General features: G+C 43.1%; 1 protein-coding gene across 4 annotated transcripts in view; it reads left to right on the forward strand.

Moving 5' to 3' along the window:
• PSPC1 (paraspeckle component 1) overlaps positions 1-15694 on the forward strand; it is a 177741-nt gene that overhangs the window by 106113 nt on the left and 55934 nt on the right. Inside the window, exons 7-8 of one of the 4 annotated variants that reach the window (XM_075337407.1) lie at positions 10197-10250; positions 11536-11786. The exons of the other annotated variants lie outside the window; for them this stretch is intronic. Of the exons in view, the coding sequence (XP_075193522.1) occupies positions 10197-10250; positions 11536-11613 (132 nt within the window). The 3' untranslated portion in view covers positions 11614-11786. Of the gene's footprint in view, positions 1-10196; positions 10251-11535; positions 11787-15694 lie in introns of those variants that run through there. 4 annotated transcript variants of the gene reach the window in all.

The raw sequence follows: 15694 nt of genomic DNA on the forward strand, positions 1-15694 counted from the left end.
GCAGTGTGAGAGACTAGTGATTTCCTGTGGCCACAGATGTGATAAAATCATTCAAAGCAAAGGCCTGTACCCGTCCTACTGATTGGTGACTGTTGTTACCTAAAGAAAATTTACTTACAATCTTTCTTTCTCTGTGCTACAGTCATTGCTGTTTTTTAATTATGAGTATCATGTTTTAGGCGAAATAAAGGTTTTATATTGATAAACTTTGTATCTTTATCGTTCCTTTGGGAGACCCAGACCATGGGTGTTTAGCTTCTGCCTCCGGAGGACACACACAGTACTACACTTAAAAGTGTAGCTCCTCCCTCTGAGCTTATACACCCCCTGGTGAGCAGACCCAGCCAGTTTATCGCTTTGTGTTCAGGAGGCATACATCCACACATGCATTCTCATATGATTTTTTCCTTTTGGAATGAGATTGAAGAAGTGCGGGTCCACGTCTGGACCCCCGGCATGTCCCTTCTCACCCCACTGTGTCGGCGGTGTTGTAAGGTTGATTTCCAAGGCTGGAGCCTTACATGCCGTGCTCCTTCACCATCCCTCCTGGGCTCTGGCTTTAAGTGGGAGCCAGCACGGTTTCCCTGCCTGGCAGGAGACCGGTCTCCATCCGCAGCCCTTCAGGACCCTGCTGGACCGGAGCACTCATCCCCAGGGACCTGGCCCTGCGTCTCAGCAGCTAAGTACCTGAGACGTTTATATTTTGGGGGTCCCTGTACTTTATTGTTTGGTGAGTGTGTGCTTACTGTATTTATTGGCATTTCCGGCGGGTTCTCTAGCTGTCGCCCGAGAACCGCGCCGATGGTGCCTGCGCGTCTGCCTCGCCGCTCAAATTTAGGCCCCGGCTTTGCCGGAGGCCTAGTTTCTGTTCTCTGCCCTCGCATGTCATTTATGCAGAGGGACAGGCTCGGCTCCTCCCGGCGGCCGTTCTGCACAGGGGAGGGACACTCCCCACTGCTGTGCGTGTCTCCTCCCCTGTAGGTCTCTATGGCCCTCCAGATCCCGCTCACAGCCAAGTCCCGCCCCCTCTCTTCGCTCCGGCGGCCATTTTCTCAGACAGAGTTCACTCGGCGCTGGTCTGCACTCTGCATCCCTGTTGAAGTGCTGTGCTTGGGGGTCCGGACTTCGGGATCTGGAGGGCACACAACACCGCTCCAGCGGTCTGGTAAGCCACAACCGGTCTCTGGTTGTGGACCTCTGTATATACTCCCTGGGGTCATTCTCTTGCAGAGCCCCCACTCCAGCAGCATGTCTCACACGAGGAGCAAGGCTCCAAAGCACCCGGCAGTGTTTCAGTCAATCTGCCGGAAATGGGGCACTCCGGACATGGACCTAATGGCATCCCGTCACAACAACAAAGTTCCTGTTTACGTGGCTCGCTCCCACGATCCTCAGGCATTCGCCGCGGACGCTCTGGTTCAAGACTGGTCCCAGTTTCGTCTGTCCTACGTGTTTCCCCCTCTAGCTCTCTTGCCCAGAGTCCTGCGCAAGATCAGAATGGAGGGCCGTCGAGTCATCCTCATTGCACCGGACTGGCCCAGGCGAGTTTGATATCCAGACCTGCTCCATCTGTCCGTAGAGATGCCGTGGCATCTCCCGGACCGTCCAGACCTACTCTCGCAAGGTCAGTTTTTCCGCCCGAATTCTGCGGCTCTCAAATTGAGGGCGTGGCTTTTGAGTCCTGGATTTTGACGGCTTCTGGTATTCCTCCTGAAGTCATCTCCACTATGACTCGGGCCCGTAAGTCTTCCTCCGCTAAGATCTATCACAGGACTTGGAAAATTTTCCTGTCCTGGTGTCGCTTTACCGACCATCCTCCTTGGCCATTCTCCTTGCCGACCCTTCTGTCTTTTCTACAGTCCGGTCTGCAGCTAGGACTGTCCCTCAACTCTCTCAAGGGACAAGTCTCAGCTCTGTCAGTTCTGTTCCAGTGGCGTTTCGCTCGGCTGGCTCAGGTCCGCACCTTCATGCAAGGCGCGTCTCACATCATTCCGCCTTACCGGCGGCCTTTGGATCCCTGGGACCTTAACTTGGTTCTCACGGTTTTGCAGAAACCCCCCTTTGAGCCTCTTAGGGAGGTTTCTTTGTATCGTGTTTCACAGAAAGTGACCTTTCTGGTGGCCATAACTTCCCTCAGGAGAGTCTCTGATTTGGCTGCGCTCTCCTCGGAGTCACCTTTTTTAGTTTTCCATCAAGACAAGGTGGTTCTCCGTCCGACTCCGGACTTTCTTCCTAAGGTGGTCTCTCCTTTCCACCTTAACCAGGACATTACCCTACCTTCCTTTTGTCCGGCTCCTGTTCATCGCTTTGAAAAAGCGCTGCATACTCTGGATCTGGTGCGTGCTGTCCGGATCTATGTGTCTCGCACCGCTGCACTTAGGCGGTGCACTTCTCTTTGTGCTAACCACAGGTCGGCACAAGGGCCTTTCTGCTTCTAAGCCGACCTTAGCCCGTTGGATTAGATCGACCATTTCGGACGCCTACCAGAGTACTCAGGTGCCTCCCCCGCCGGGGATCAAGGCACATTCGACCAGAGCTGTCGGTGCTTCTTGGGCTTTCAGGCACCAGGCTACGGCTCAACAAGTCTGTCAGGCTGCCACTTGGACTAGCCTGCACACCTTTTCGAAGCACTACCAAGTGCATGCTCATGCTTCGGCAGATGCGAGCTTGGGCAGACGCATCCTTCAGGCGGCTGTCGCCCATTTGTGAAGTTAGGTTCTGCCTACTTCTTAGTTTTTCTGTTTATTTCCCACCCAGGGACTGCTTTGGAACGTCCCATGGTCTGGGTCTCCCAAAGGAACGATAAAGAAAAAGAGAATTTTGTTAACTTACCGTAAATTCTTTCTTATAGTTCCGTATTGGGAGACCCAGCACCCTTCCTGTTGCCTGTTGGCAATTTCTTGTTCCGCGTGTTATCACCGGCTGTTGTCGTGGACAGAGTCTCCGGTTGTTCCGGCTATTGCTCTGTTCTACTTGTGGGTGGCTATTCTCCTTCAGCTTTTGCACTAAACTGGCTGGGTCTGCTCACCAGGGGGTGTATAAGCGCAGACGGAGGAGCTACCCTTTTAAGTGTAGTACTTCATGTGTCCTCCGGAGGCAGAAGCTAAACACCCATGGTCTGGGTCTCCCAATACGGAACTATAAGAAAAAGAATTTACGGTAAGTAAACAAAATTCTCTTTTTTGTAAAAGATGGTTTTGTCTGCCATTTCTACCTCTTGGAACGGAGAGTAGTAGAGATGGGTTTTTCAAACCGCGCCAATGACCAATATGAAAGCATGTAAGATTAATGCTACTTTTATTTCATGCTCAGGTCAACGCGTTTCTGGAGTCTTTGCTCCCTTCCTCAGGACATACAGGCAAAAGCACATCAAATCTCAGTGATTTGATGTGCTTTTGCCTGTATGTCCTGAAGAAGGGAGCAGAGACTCCAGAAACGTGTTGACCCGAGCATGAAAGAAAAGTAGCATTAATCTTACATACTTTCATATTGGTCATTGGCGCGGTTTAAAAAACCCATCTCTACTACTCTGTTATCAGCCATCCTGGGTGCTGCTGCCGTGACCTGGAGTTTCATGCGCATATAGTAGTTATGACTTTCACAACCATATTTGGTGAGTAAACTTGCTCATTTTCTACCCCGTATATTATTGGGGTAAGACCCTATTGCGCTTTTTTTTTTTTCCACAGTTCTCTTTTTTTCTACCTCTTGTGGTAGGGTATTCCACAGTCTGAGTGCTTTAATTGTAGAGCACCCTTTACTATTTAGTCCTTAATATTGTCTTCCACAGGAATAAGTCATGTACCAGTCCTTTGTACTCACCACACATGTATTTAAACATATAATTGAGATCTCCTCTGAGACATCTCTTTTTTCTAAGCTAAACAAGACCAACTTTTTTAACCTCTCACCATATAGGAGGCCTCTATTCCTTGTAGTAGTCTGGTTGTCGCCTTTGAACTGACTCTTAATTTCTGAATATCTTTTTTAAAATGTGGAGCCCAAAACTGGATCCCATATTCCAGATGTTGCCTTACAAGTGATTTATAGAGGGGTAACAATACGTTGGGATCACGAGATCTAATCTTTCCTTTTATCCACCCTAAAATCTTGTTAGCTTTTGCAGCTGCTGCCTGACATTGAATACTGCTGCTCAGCTTACTTGTAACCAGAATACCCAGGTCCTTCTCCTGTTCTGTAGTCCTAAATAGGATTTCTCAGTCCTAGGTGCATTACTTTACATTTATCAATATTAAGTGTCATGTGCCATTTGTTTGCCCATTCAGACATCTTATCCAGATCATTTTGTATAATTGTACTAGCAAGGTCCGTTTTTAAATCCTACATAGTTTGTTTTTTTCAGCAAAGACTCACACTTTACTCTCAAACCCATCGACAAAGTCATCAATAAAGAGGTGAAAAAGAATCTGTCCTACCACAGATCCCTGTGGCCCCACTGCTGACTATAGCCCATTTAGAGAGTGTACCATTTATTATTATTTATTATTATTATAGCGCCATTTATTCCATGGCGCTTTACAAGTGAAAGAGGGTATACGTACAACAATCATTAACAGTACAAGACAGACTGGTATAGGAGGAGAGAGGACCCTGCCCGCGAGGGCTCACAGTCTACAGGGAATGGGTGATGGTACAATAGGTGAGGACAGAGCTGGTTGTGCAGTGGTCTACTGGACTGAGGGCTATTGTAGGTTGTAGGCTTGTTGGAAGAGGTGGGTCTTGAGGTTCCTCTTGAAGCTTTCCATGGTAGTGGAGAGTCTGATGTGCTGAGGTAGAGCGTTCCAGAGTATGGGGGATGCGCGGGAGAAATCTTGTACACGATTGTGGGAAGAGGAGATAAGAGAGGAGCAGAGGAGGAGATCTTGTGAGGATCTAAGGTTGCGTGCAGGTAGGTACCGGGAGACTAGGTCACAGATGTAGGGAGGAGACAGGTTGTGCATGGCTTTGTATGTCATGGTTAATGTTTTGAACTGGAGTCGTTGGGCGATGGGAAGCCAGTGAAGGGATTGGCAGAGTGGCAAGGCTGGGGAGTAGCGAGGGGAGAGGTGGATTAAGCGGGCTGCAGAGTTTAGGATAGATTGGAGGGGTGCAAAAGTGTTGGAAGGTAGGCCAGAGAGCAGGAGGTTGCAGTAGTCGAGGCGGGAGATGATGAGGGCATGCACTAATGTTTTTGCAGATTCTTGGTTAAGGAAAGCACGGATCCGGGAGATATTTTTGAGTTGCAATCGGCATGAGTTGAAGAGGGCTTGGATGTGTGGCTTGAAGGATAGAGCAGAGTCGAGGGTCACTCCAAGGCAATGAGCTTGTGAGACTGGGGTGAGTGAGCAACCATCGAGTTTGATGGAAAGGCTTGTTGGAGGATGTGAGTGAGGAGGAGGAAAGACAATAAACTCTGTTTTGTCCATGTTAAGTTTTAGGAATCGTGCAGAGAAGGATGAAATAGCAGAGAGACATTGTGGTATTTTGGTTAGTAGAGAGGTAATGTCAGGTCCAGAGAGGTAGATCTGTGTGTCATCGGCATAGAGATGATACTGGAAGCCGTGGGACTCTATGAGCTGTCCCAGGCCGAAGGTGTAGATGGAAAACAGCAGGGGTCCAAGAACTGAGCCTTGGGGGACACTGACAGATAGGGGGCGAGATGAGGAAGTGGTGTGAGAATGGGAGACGCTGAAAGTTCGGTCGGTTAGGTATGAGGAGATCCAAGATGGGGCCAAGTCTGTGATGCCCAGAGATGAGAGAATCTGTAGTAGGAGGGAATGGTCTACTGTGTCGAAGGCAGAGGACAGGTCCAGGAGGAGGAGGATAGAGTGTCGCTTGGCTTTGGCGGTTTATGACTACTTTATTTGCTATCTTTTAGCCAATTCCTTACTAATCTGCTTGTTTCCTCTAGTCCTTGCTTCTGGAGCTTCCGTATACGGCTGTTATGTGGCACTGTATCAAATGCCTTTGCAAAGTCCAAATAAATCACATTAGCTGCATTACCAATATCCAGATTTGCACTTACCTCCTCATAGAAGCTCATCATGTTGGTTAAACACGACTATTATATGCAGCATTTCCACTTCAAATTATTTTTGTCTGTATTTATCCGAATCTGTTAAATAATGGTGCTGCTGCTCTTGTTTAGTTCAGATGTTTTCTTTATTAATCTTCCCCCTTTTAGAAGAGTGTCTATGAAGAAGAGATACAGCGGTCTGTCAATTACTGAGCTAAATTAATTCCCTCAATATTAATGGATGAATGGCATTTGGCCCAGGGGATTTGTCATTATTTAATTTGCTCAGACACAGGCGTACATCTTCTAGTGTTAAATTAGTTATATGGTGGGGTGGACTTTGATTTTTGCCTTGTATCACTGGAACAGTCAGTTTCTTGCTGTACGTGAATGAAAGTGCCTGTTTAATACCTCAGCCTTTGCTTTGTCCTCTGTAATTATCCTATTAATTTTTTTTTAGTTGACGATACCGCCTTTTTTTCTTTATCATTGATGTATTTAAAAAAAAAAAAAAAAAAAGGTTGGATTTATTTTAATGTCGTTGGCGGTTTGTCTTTCAGTAGCGTAATTTTTTTTAAATTTCCTATTGAGATCTTTATACTTCTGAAATGCTATTTCTGTATTTTCAATCTTCAAGATTTTGAGTGCTTTTGTTTTTTGTTTTGTCTTCTAATACTTTGAACTGTCTTTATCCATAGTGGTTTCTATTTATTCCTTGACACTTTATTACCAGGGAGAATACAGTTGTGCTCAAAAGTTTACCAACCCTGGCAGATTATTTTTTTTTCTTTCTTGGCCTTTTTTCAGAGAATATGAATAATATGAATAAACACATTTTTTCACTCATGGTTAGTGGTTGGGTGAAGCCATTTATTGTCAAACTACTGTTTATCTTTTTAAATTATGATTACAACGAAAAACATCCAAATGACATTGATGAAAAGTTCCCATACCCAGTTGATTTTGGCCTGATAACATGCACAGAATTTGACACAAATTGGTTTTAATGGCTAATAAAGGTAACATCCTCACCTGTGACCTGTGTTTGCTTTTAATCTGTGTGTGTACATAAAAGCTGATTGAGTTTCTGGGATCCAGACAGACTTTGCATCTTTCATCTAGCCACTGACGTTTCTGGATTGTGAGTCATGGGGAAAAAAATTTGTCAACAGATTTACGGGAAAAGATAGTTCAACTGTATAAAACAGAAAAGGGATACAAAGAGAGATCCAAGGAATTGATAATGTCAGTCAGCAGTGTTCATACTGTGATTAACAAATGGAAAATCAGGGGCTCTGTAAGAACCACGATCAGGTAGACCAACAAAAATTTTAGCCACAACTGCCAGGAAAATTGTTCGGGATGCAAAGAAAAACCCACAAATAACATCGGCTGAAATACAGGACTCACTGAAAACTAGCGGCGTGGCAGTTTCAAGATGCATAATAAGGAGGCAATTGAAGAAAAATGCGCTGCCTGGTCGAGTCGCCAGAAGAAAGCCAATACTGTGCAAATGCCACAAAGTATCTCACCTACAATACACCAAACAGCACAAAGACAAGCCTCCAAACTTCTGCAACAAAGTAATTTGGAGTGATGAGACCAAAATTGAACTTTTTGGCCACAACCCTAAATATTATGCTTTGAGAGGTGTCAACAAGGCCTATGATGAAAGGAACACCATTCCTACTGTAAAGCTTGGAGGTGGATCGCTGATGATGTGGAGACGTGTGAGCTACAAAGGCATAAGAAACTTGGTCAGCGTTGGAGGAAAGATGAATGCAGAAAATTATCAGCAATTACTCGATGCAAATTTGCACTCATTAGCCCAGAACCTGGGCATAGGACATACTTGGACGTTCCAACATGACAACGATCCAAAACACAAGGCCAAGTTGACCTGTCATTGGCTACAGCAGAACAAAGTGAAGGTTCTGGAGTGGCAATCTCAGTCTCCTGACTTCAATATAATTGAGTTACTCTGGGGAGAACTCAAGCGCGCAGTTCATGCAAGAAAGCGCAAGAATTTACAGGAACTGGAGGCTTTTTGGAAAGACGAATGGGCAGCTTTACCATCTGAGAAAATAAAGAGCCTCATCCACAACTACCACAAAAGACTTCAAGCTGCCATTGATGTTAGAGGAGGCAATACACGGTATTAAGAACTGGGGTATGTGAACTTTTGATCAAGGTCATTTGGATGTTTTTAGTTGTCATGATTTAAAAAGGGTAAACAGTAGTTTGACAATAAATGGCTTCACCCAACCACTAACCATAAGTGGGGAAAAAAAGATTGTGTTCTCATTAATGTTCTCTGAAAAAAGGCCAAGAAAGCAAAAAATCTGCCGGGGTATGTAAACGTCTGAGCACAACTGTAAATTTTCAACGGGACTCTACTAATCTATCCTTTAACTTGCCCCATTTATGTTTGGTATACTCAGTTACCATGACATGTTCTCCGTCTACATGATTAAGCTCTTCCCTGAATTTTTTAATTTGTTGAAATCCATTTTCTCAAAGTAAGGCTATATACGCACGCTGCAGTTTTAACTGCAACCAAAACTGCACCGTGTCCCAGAGTGCCTGGAAATGTAAAAAAAAAAAATCCTGCTTGTAATGATGGTGTGTTTTTGGTGCATTTTCGTCAATTCTGATTTCATGCGCGGGTTTTCTCTAATTTTTAACCTCTTTACTTCGTCATGAGCCATGATGTACCCAGTATGTCATGTCTTAATCCCTGCCGGCTGCTGCGGTGAGCCGGCGGTATGTCCCGCACATGTCAGCTGATTTGAACAGCTTACATGTGTGCCTGTGATCCACCCGTGCCTGTTAATCCCTTAGATCGCGCTGTCAAAATGTGACAGCACGATGTAAATGCTCGCAGCTGGTAACTCGCTTATCCGCTGCCATCGGAGGCCCCGTGACATGATCACGTGGAGCCGCTAGTTGCCATGGTAGCACAGGGTCATTTGATGACTCCTGTCGCTATCATGACTCTCTTCCTTTTACAGCCGGCAGATCGCAGTCTGTAAGAAAAGAGCAGCATTTCAGCAGATCAGAGCTCTGCAGCTGTGATCTATAAAAATCAACAAGCGATCAGACTGCTGATCCTTAGTCTCCTAGGGGAACTAGTCAAATAAGTTAGTTTTTTAAAAAAAAACCTAAAATTTCAAAATACCCCCCATTCTCCTCATTGACAAATTAAAGGGTTAAAAAAATACACCTATTTAGTATGGCCGCATTCAGAAATGCCCCATCTATGAAATAAAAATCAATTAATCTGATCGGTAAACGGCGTAGCGGCAAAAAAAAATAAAATCCGAACTCCAAAATTACAGGGGGGGTTTCTCTGCAAATTTTGTGCAAAATGCAATAACAGGCGATCAATACGTAGCATCTGCGCAAAATTGGTACTGCTAAAAAAAAGTCAGCTCATGACACCACAAAAAAAAATCCTCACTAAACCCTAAATCCCGAAAAATGATAATACGAGTTTTGGAAAAAATCGCGCAATAAGAGTGCCACTTTTTTTTTGGACAAACTCCTGATTTTTTTTTTTTTTTTTTGCCATTTTTAAGTACAGTATATGATAAAACTCATGATTTCATTTAAAAGTACAACTCGTCCTGCAAAAAAATGAGGCCTCATATGGTAATATTGACGGAAAAATAAAGTTACATCTCTCGGAAGAAGGGGAGTAAAAAAAAAAAAAAATGACCTGGGGTGAAGGGGTTAAGAAAAAAAAAGTGGGGCTCCGCAGTATTTTTAATATCCAGCCTAGGTAAATGTCAACGGATGTGGACTTGTATTATCAGCGAGAAAGAGATTTTTTTTTTTTTTTTTGTCGGAAGTTTTTCACAAAATGCAGACAAAAACCTTGCGACGTGAGTACTGCAAATCTAAATTCTCATAGACTTTACTGGGAACTGAAAACTTCCTGACAACAAAATTGCACCAAAAAATGCAGCGTGCCCATGTAGCCTTATAGATTTGAAATGTTCTATTGAATATTAGTTTGAAACCGATCATATTTTGATCGATGCTGCCCAAGTTATCCCGGACCTGTAGGACGGAGAAGGGAGGGTTAAAATCCGCGCCGTCACAGGACCAAACAGTCGTGTTGGCTTGAACAGTGATTTATTTCCTGTAGATCTGAAATTGTATCTGGTCTATTTGACAGGACCAGGTCGAGAAACTTATCGCCCGTCGTCGGGTCATCAACCAACTGAGACAGGTAATTGTCTTGCATTGTAGATAAAATCTTACAGCTTTTAGCACAACCCAAAGATTCTGTATCACCCTGAATGTCTGGATAGTTGAAATCCCCCATAATAAGGACCCAATTACTGTTATTTGCTGCCAATTTAATTTGTTGCAGCATTTTACCCTTTACCTGTTCAGGTATGTTAGGAGGCTTATAGCAGACTCCAATTAGCTGCTTTCCATTATTGCCCTCTTTGTGTATATTTACTATTATTGATTCTATATTATCACAGCTCCCCAATGTCGTCATTGAACAACAGGTCATAAGTTAGATTTTGATAAATATACACCCCCTTTCACCTTTTTGTCTTTCCTGAATGTAGTATAACCCTCTACGTTTGTCACCCAGTCATGGCTCTCATCCAGCCAGGCTTCAGTAATGCCCACCAAATCGTAATCCGTAGCTGACCTACGTCGCCATCTCAGTGATTTTGCTTGCAAGACTTCTAGCATTTGCCAGCAGACATTGAATACTATTAACCCTAGAACGCATACCTGGGGCCTCGCAGGCCTGCTAGGTTACTTGTTTTCTATTGTAGATTTCTATGGTTACTCGTTCTAGGGTTAACACATTTATTATTCCTCTACTCCCTACTTTCCTTAATTGTCAAAGCCCCCCTAAATCATCATTGGACTGTTTGACCCTCTCTACTCTATCCACGTTTTTGCACGACTATCCTCCCTCCCCCTGATCCTAGTTTAAAGGCTCCTCCTCCATCTGTCTGACCATTTTATCCCCCAACACAGCTGCACCTTGTCCATTGAGCTGCAGCCCGTCCCTACCGTAGAGCCTGTAGCCAACAGATGTCAGTACAGTTCTCCATGAACCCTTCCTGCACCAATTTCTAAGCTACTTGATCTCTCTAAGCGCCACTGTCTTTCTTTTGATGCTTGTGGGCCCCGCAGGGCCTCTTGCTCAAGGAACAGAATAATGATATTATCAGGGGGCATTGCTGTTACAGCATAGAGCACATCCCACCCCCTGATGTGTGATGTAACGTCCCAGAGGGAAGGGGGAGCAGCAAAGAGCAGCTTCGGCGGCATACAGAATTATAGCTAGTGTCAACAGGTTATTTTCCAAACTAACAACTGAAGATAATGTGTGACCAATGCATGCCATTGTTTTTATTTATTCATATATGGATTTTTACAAACTAATTCCATATAATGGCAGAAAGCGTATGACTTGCCAAATGTCTCTTTATCTGAAAGTGATTTTCTGTGTGGTAAAATAAATTTAATTATAATTTTTTAAGATTCAAACAACAATGGGTGAGCCGAAAAAGAAGAAGATAAGGCGAGGGAAAAGGAAACCGAAAGGGACAACAAACTAACAGAATCCCCAGCCTGTCAGCTAACGGCCTAATGGCTAAGATCAATATGGACTTTAGCTCGCTAATGCCACCCTAACAACTGTAACATGTATTTCATTGTGCATTTGAATGGTTTTGTTTTTTGTTTGTTTTTTATTAAATGGGTAATTCATAATAAAAACTTTGAAAGTGTTTTTTTTTTTTTCCTCTCTCTCTTTTTACTGGGTAAACATGATTAGTGTCCCAAGTCTTGGTCTGCATCCAAAAGCTTGTGTGTCTTGGTACCTGAACTCACCTGCAGGTGTCCTGACATGAGCAAACAGCCTTATAAGTAGACATGAGGCTGGTAATTTCGGTGAGGAGACCTGCATTTGGCTTTGGACATGAAACACAGAATTCTAAATTCAACCTCAAGTTCCCCATACACAACAACAATAGATGACTGTCCGCTGAACAATTCTCCTGTGTTTTCAAGAGCGCCACTGTCAGATGCCTGTAGTGGCTGCTTTTACTAGGCGAAATAAAAGGATTGAGTCCAAAAATGGACCTGCTGAATCCTTCTGACTTAATCTGTCGAAGGCAACGTTCCACCTGGATGTGGCGTCCCAACTATCATCAGATTCGGTTAAGTCTGTATATATATGGCCTTTTTAGTCAGGAAATATGGTTGCTTTTTCAAAAATGAATTAAAATTGCTCAGCCACATATCCTGACAGGCTACAGTATGAAGAACCATGGCTCCTAAGACCATTGTCTAAACTGACAGAGGTGCTGTAGTGTAAGCACCCCTACTGGAGCTGCCAGAGAAATGTGTGACCGGAGAAGAAATAAATCCTCTTCCGGACTGTTTTTGCTGTAGAAAAAAAATTTTTGTGCTCAGTCAGCCAAAAAGATTTATCTCTTCACAGCCCTTCTCCATTTGTATTTAGCTGAAGTCTTTACACATATAACTTGCTACACCACAGTCTGGTGTTCTGATCAGTGCTTTTTGCGAGGGAATGTTTATATAACTGCATGAGAGGACACACACTAGCTAGGGACCTCAACGTAGAGAAATACTTTGGCGTAGTGTTGGGGCTCTGTTGCTCTGTTGCATTGATCAATTCAATATCTAAATTTCTCTTTATTCATATGTTCATGGCAGTAATGCAGATTCCATTTTTCATACTTTCACTCTTACATACAGCTATTGGATTTTTCATGTCAGTATTCACACAGCAGTTTCTGCTTTTCATATATTCCCCTTACATAGTCACTGGTGTGCAGACCTTCTCTCCATATAATGTAGATTTTTTAGGTTTTTGCACCCAGTTCAGACTCAGAATGGTGTTCTAGACGTTATTTCTCGATTTATTAGGAGGGGTGACTTTTTTTTTATACCATATTAATTTATTTTCTTTAAAAGCATTCTGTCCTCAGACAGAAATGTCAATAAAGTCAATAAAGTGGTGTGACTGTGCCATATTTAAAAAAAAAAAAAGTGTGTGTGTGTGTGTATATATATATATATATATATATATATATATATATATATATATATATATATATATATATATATATATATATATATATATATATATATATATATATATATATATATATATTAATATAATGTCAGTTTTTCATATCTTGATTTATGTCCACAGGCAACAGATTTGAGAGAACCGTCACATAAGAGTGCTGGCTAAAGAAGTCTTAAAGGGGTATTCCCATGACAAAGATCCTATCCCAATATGTTGTAGGTGTAAAAATATTAGCAAATACCTCCATTTAGAAATATAGTATAGTTCTCCTGATTAGCTATGTTGCTTACCTCATGCAGGGCATTGCAGTGACTTGGGATTCATTGTTATAACCACTAACAATTCTCGGAAAGAACTGTCACTATTTGCTGGTCATAACCATTGATACCTCAGCTGCACTGCCCTCCCTGCACTTGAGGTTAACAGCATAGCGAATCAGGAGAACTACCGTATTGTACGGATTATTAGACGCTCGTTTGCTCCCAAAACTTTGGAAGGAAAATGAGGGGCGAGTCTTATAATTAGAGTTGAGCAGATTGGTTATAATCCAGGTCCGGCGGATCCGGATCGGCTTGCCGCTGAAGTCCGGATCCAGCGTCCATGTAAATCAATGGGGAGCCGAATCCGGGACGAGAGAGCGAGAGGGGGGGGGGACATGGATCCGGATCGTGCACCCCGAATCCCGGGTACTGGTCGGACTCGGATCGGGCTCTCAAACCGTGCGGATCCGGATTTTGCGGATCTGGGTCCGCTCAACCCTCCTTATAATCTAAATGCAGCTTAACAGGAGGTGGTGAAGAGGGGTAGCAGGATTCAGGGACAATGCTGTGGTGGCTGTGCTAGGGCTGCAGTAGTTGTGCTGAGGCTGCGAGCGCGGTGCTGCGGGCTTCAAATAATGGCGCCTGGAGTTGGCGTGTGCACAGATGGAGCTCTCGGCTCAAGATCTCATCTGCACATGCACAGTCTTTGGCCCATCGATCTCCCAGCAGTGGACTTAAAGAAAATGACGCCGGGAGGTGGCGCATGCCAGATATTGGATTGTCATTGAGCCGATAGCTTAATCTGAGCACTCTGGCGCCATTTCTTTGAAGCCCGCACCATCGACCGTTCTGGAAGTTGCCTATCTCAGAGCGCCTGCAACGAGCATCTGGGACACTAGGGTGCATCTTATAATCCAGTGCGTCTTATAAACCGAAAAAATAGGGTATATTACATTTGTAATTGGAAGTCTTTGCTAATATTATTACACCTCCTAGATAATGGGATAGGATCTTGGAGAAAGGAATACCCCTTTTAATGATTCAGCTTGCACCAGAAATACTAATCAATATAATCATGGCACGCCCAATGGGAGGTGGTGCCGGGTAGCATTAGATAAATAGTAAAGGCAACCCTGCACGCTTGGTACTAAGTAATATGTATAATATTTACAGTCCACATTGTCAGTCCTACAGTCGGATTGTAGCCATGTATGTTTCACACTTTCAGGTGGTGCGTGACATTTTAATACTACAGTGAAGGCCTCATGTTGTATGCTCCTTTTTGGTCACTTTTTTTTTTTTTTCTTTTTGCAATTTGTACCTGGTTCTGGATTGTTGCTAAAACACTTTGATAAAGACCCTACTTTGTTCACTGTGTGTATCTTGTCAGTTAACAGCTATGGCACTGATATTTCTTCACTGTTTGACGTACAATTGTATTCTGCAGCACTGCTCTACAAATGTGACAGTGCAGAACACAGCCCATTAATGACGGCCGTCAAAAAGGCATACTCACAGTTAAGTATTAAAAAAAAAGTTGTCCAGCAACACTTGCTTTTCTTTGTAAAACATTTCCTGTATATAAACCTTCACATTTACCTGATTTTGTCTTCACATGAATCATTGAGAAAGTTTTAATTTCTTGCAACCCCCACCAAACATCCTGAAACATGCGTCTGGTAACTCTGCAGCGACGCAGGAAAAAAAAATTTTGCCTAACCGTAGAAACTGTTCTGTATTTTTTATTTTAAAAACTTAAACAAGAGTAACCATTTCGTAATGTGAGTTTTTACCACGTTTCATTGTTTGAAGGTAAAAAAAATGTGTTTACGTTTGCTCCTAGTCTTCCATTGTTACCGAAGTAATGAATGATCCTAAATACTATAAATTTGTGGGTCGTGAGGTTCTCCTTTTTTTTACAGGAAATAATAATGCAAAATATTAATTTGCAAAGACTCTGTTCACACTAAAAAATATTTTGTACATTTAATGTTCTCACCATTTGAGCTTGGTTCTAATTGTTGATCTATTACCTTTTTAATGTACATTTCTTTGATGTTTTTATATAAAAGCTGCTTTATTTACTAGTAAAGGCCAGAAAATCCGTCTTCCTTTATCAGGACACAAAGTTACAGATCAGTTTTACAACTAGTCAAACCAATTTTGGAATTGGATGGCATATCTGTGAGATGAAAACCTAAATCTAGAATCACATGTACTCTTTCATAAAAGTACTTTATGCGTTACCCTGGATAAAGGAAAATGTAATTGTCGTACTGAAATGCGTTTGTTGTCAAATAGCACCTTTTTTATTTTTGT

The sequence above is a fragment of the Anomaloglossus baeobatrachus genome, chromosome 2 (genome assembly GCF_048569485.1).
Source record: "Anomaloglossus baeobatrachus isolate aAnoBae1 chromosome 2, aAnoBae1.hap1, whole genome shotgun sequence".
NCBI lineage: Eukaryota > Metazoa > Chordata > Amphibia > Anura > Aromobatidae > Anomaloglossus > Anomaloglossus baeobatrachus.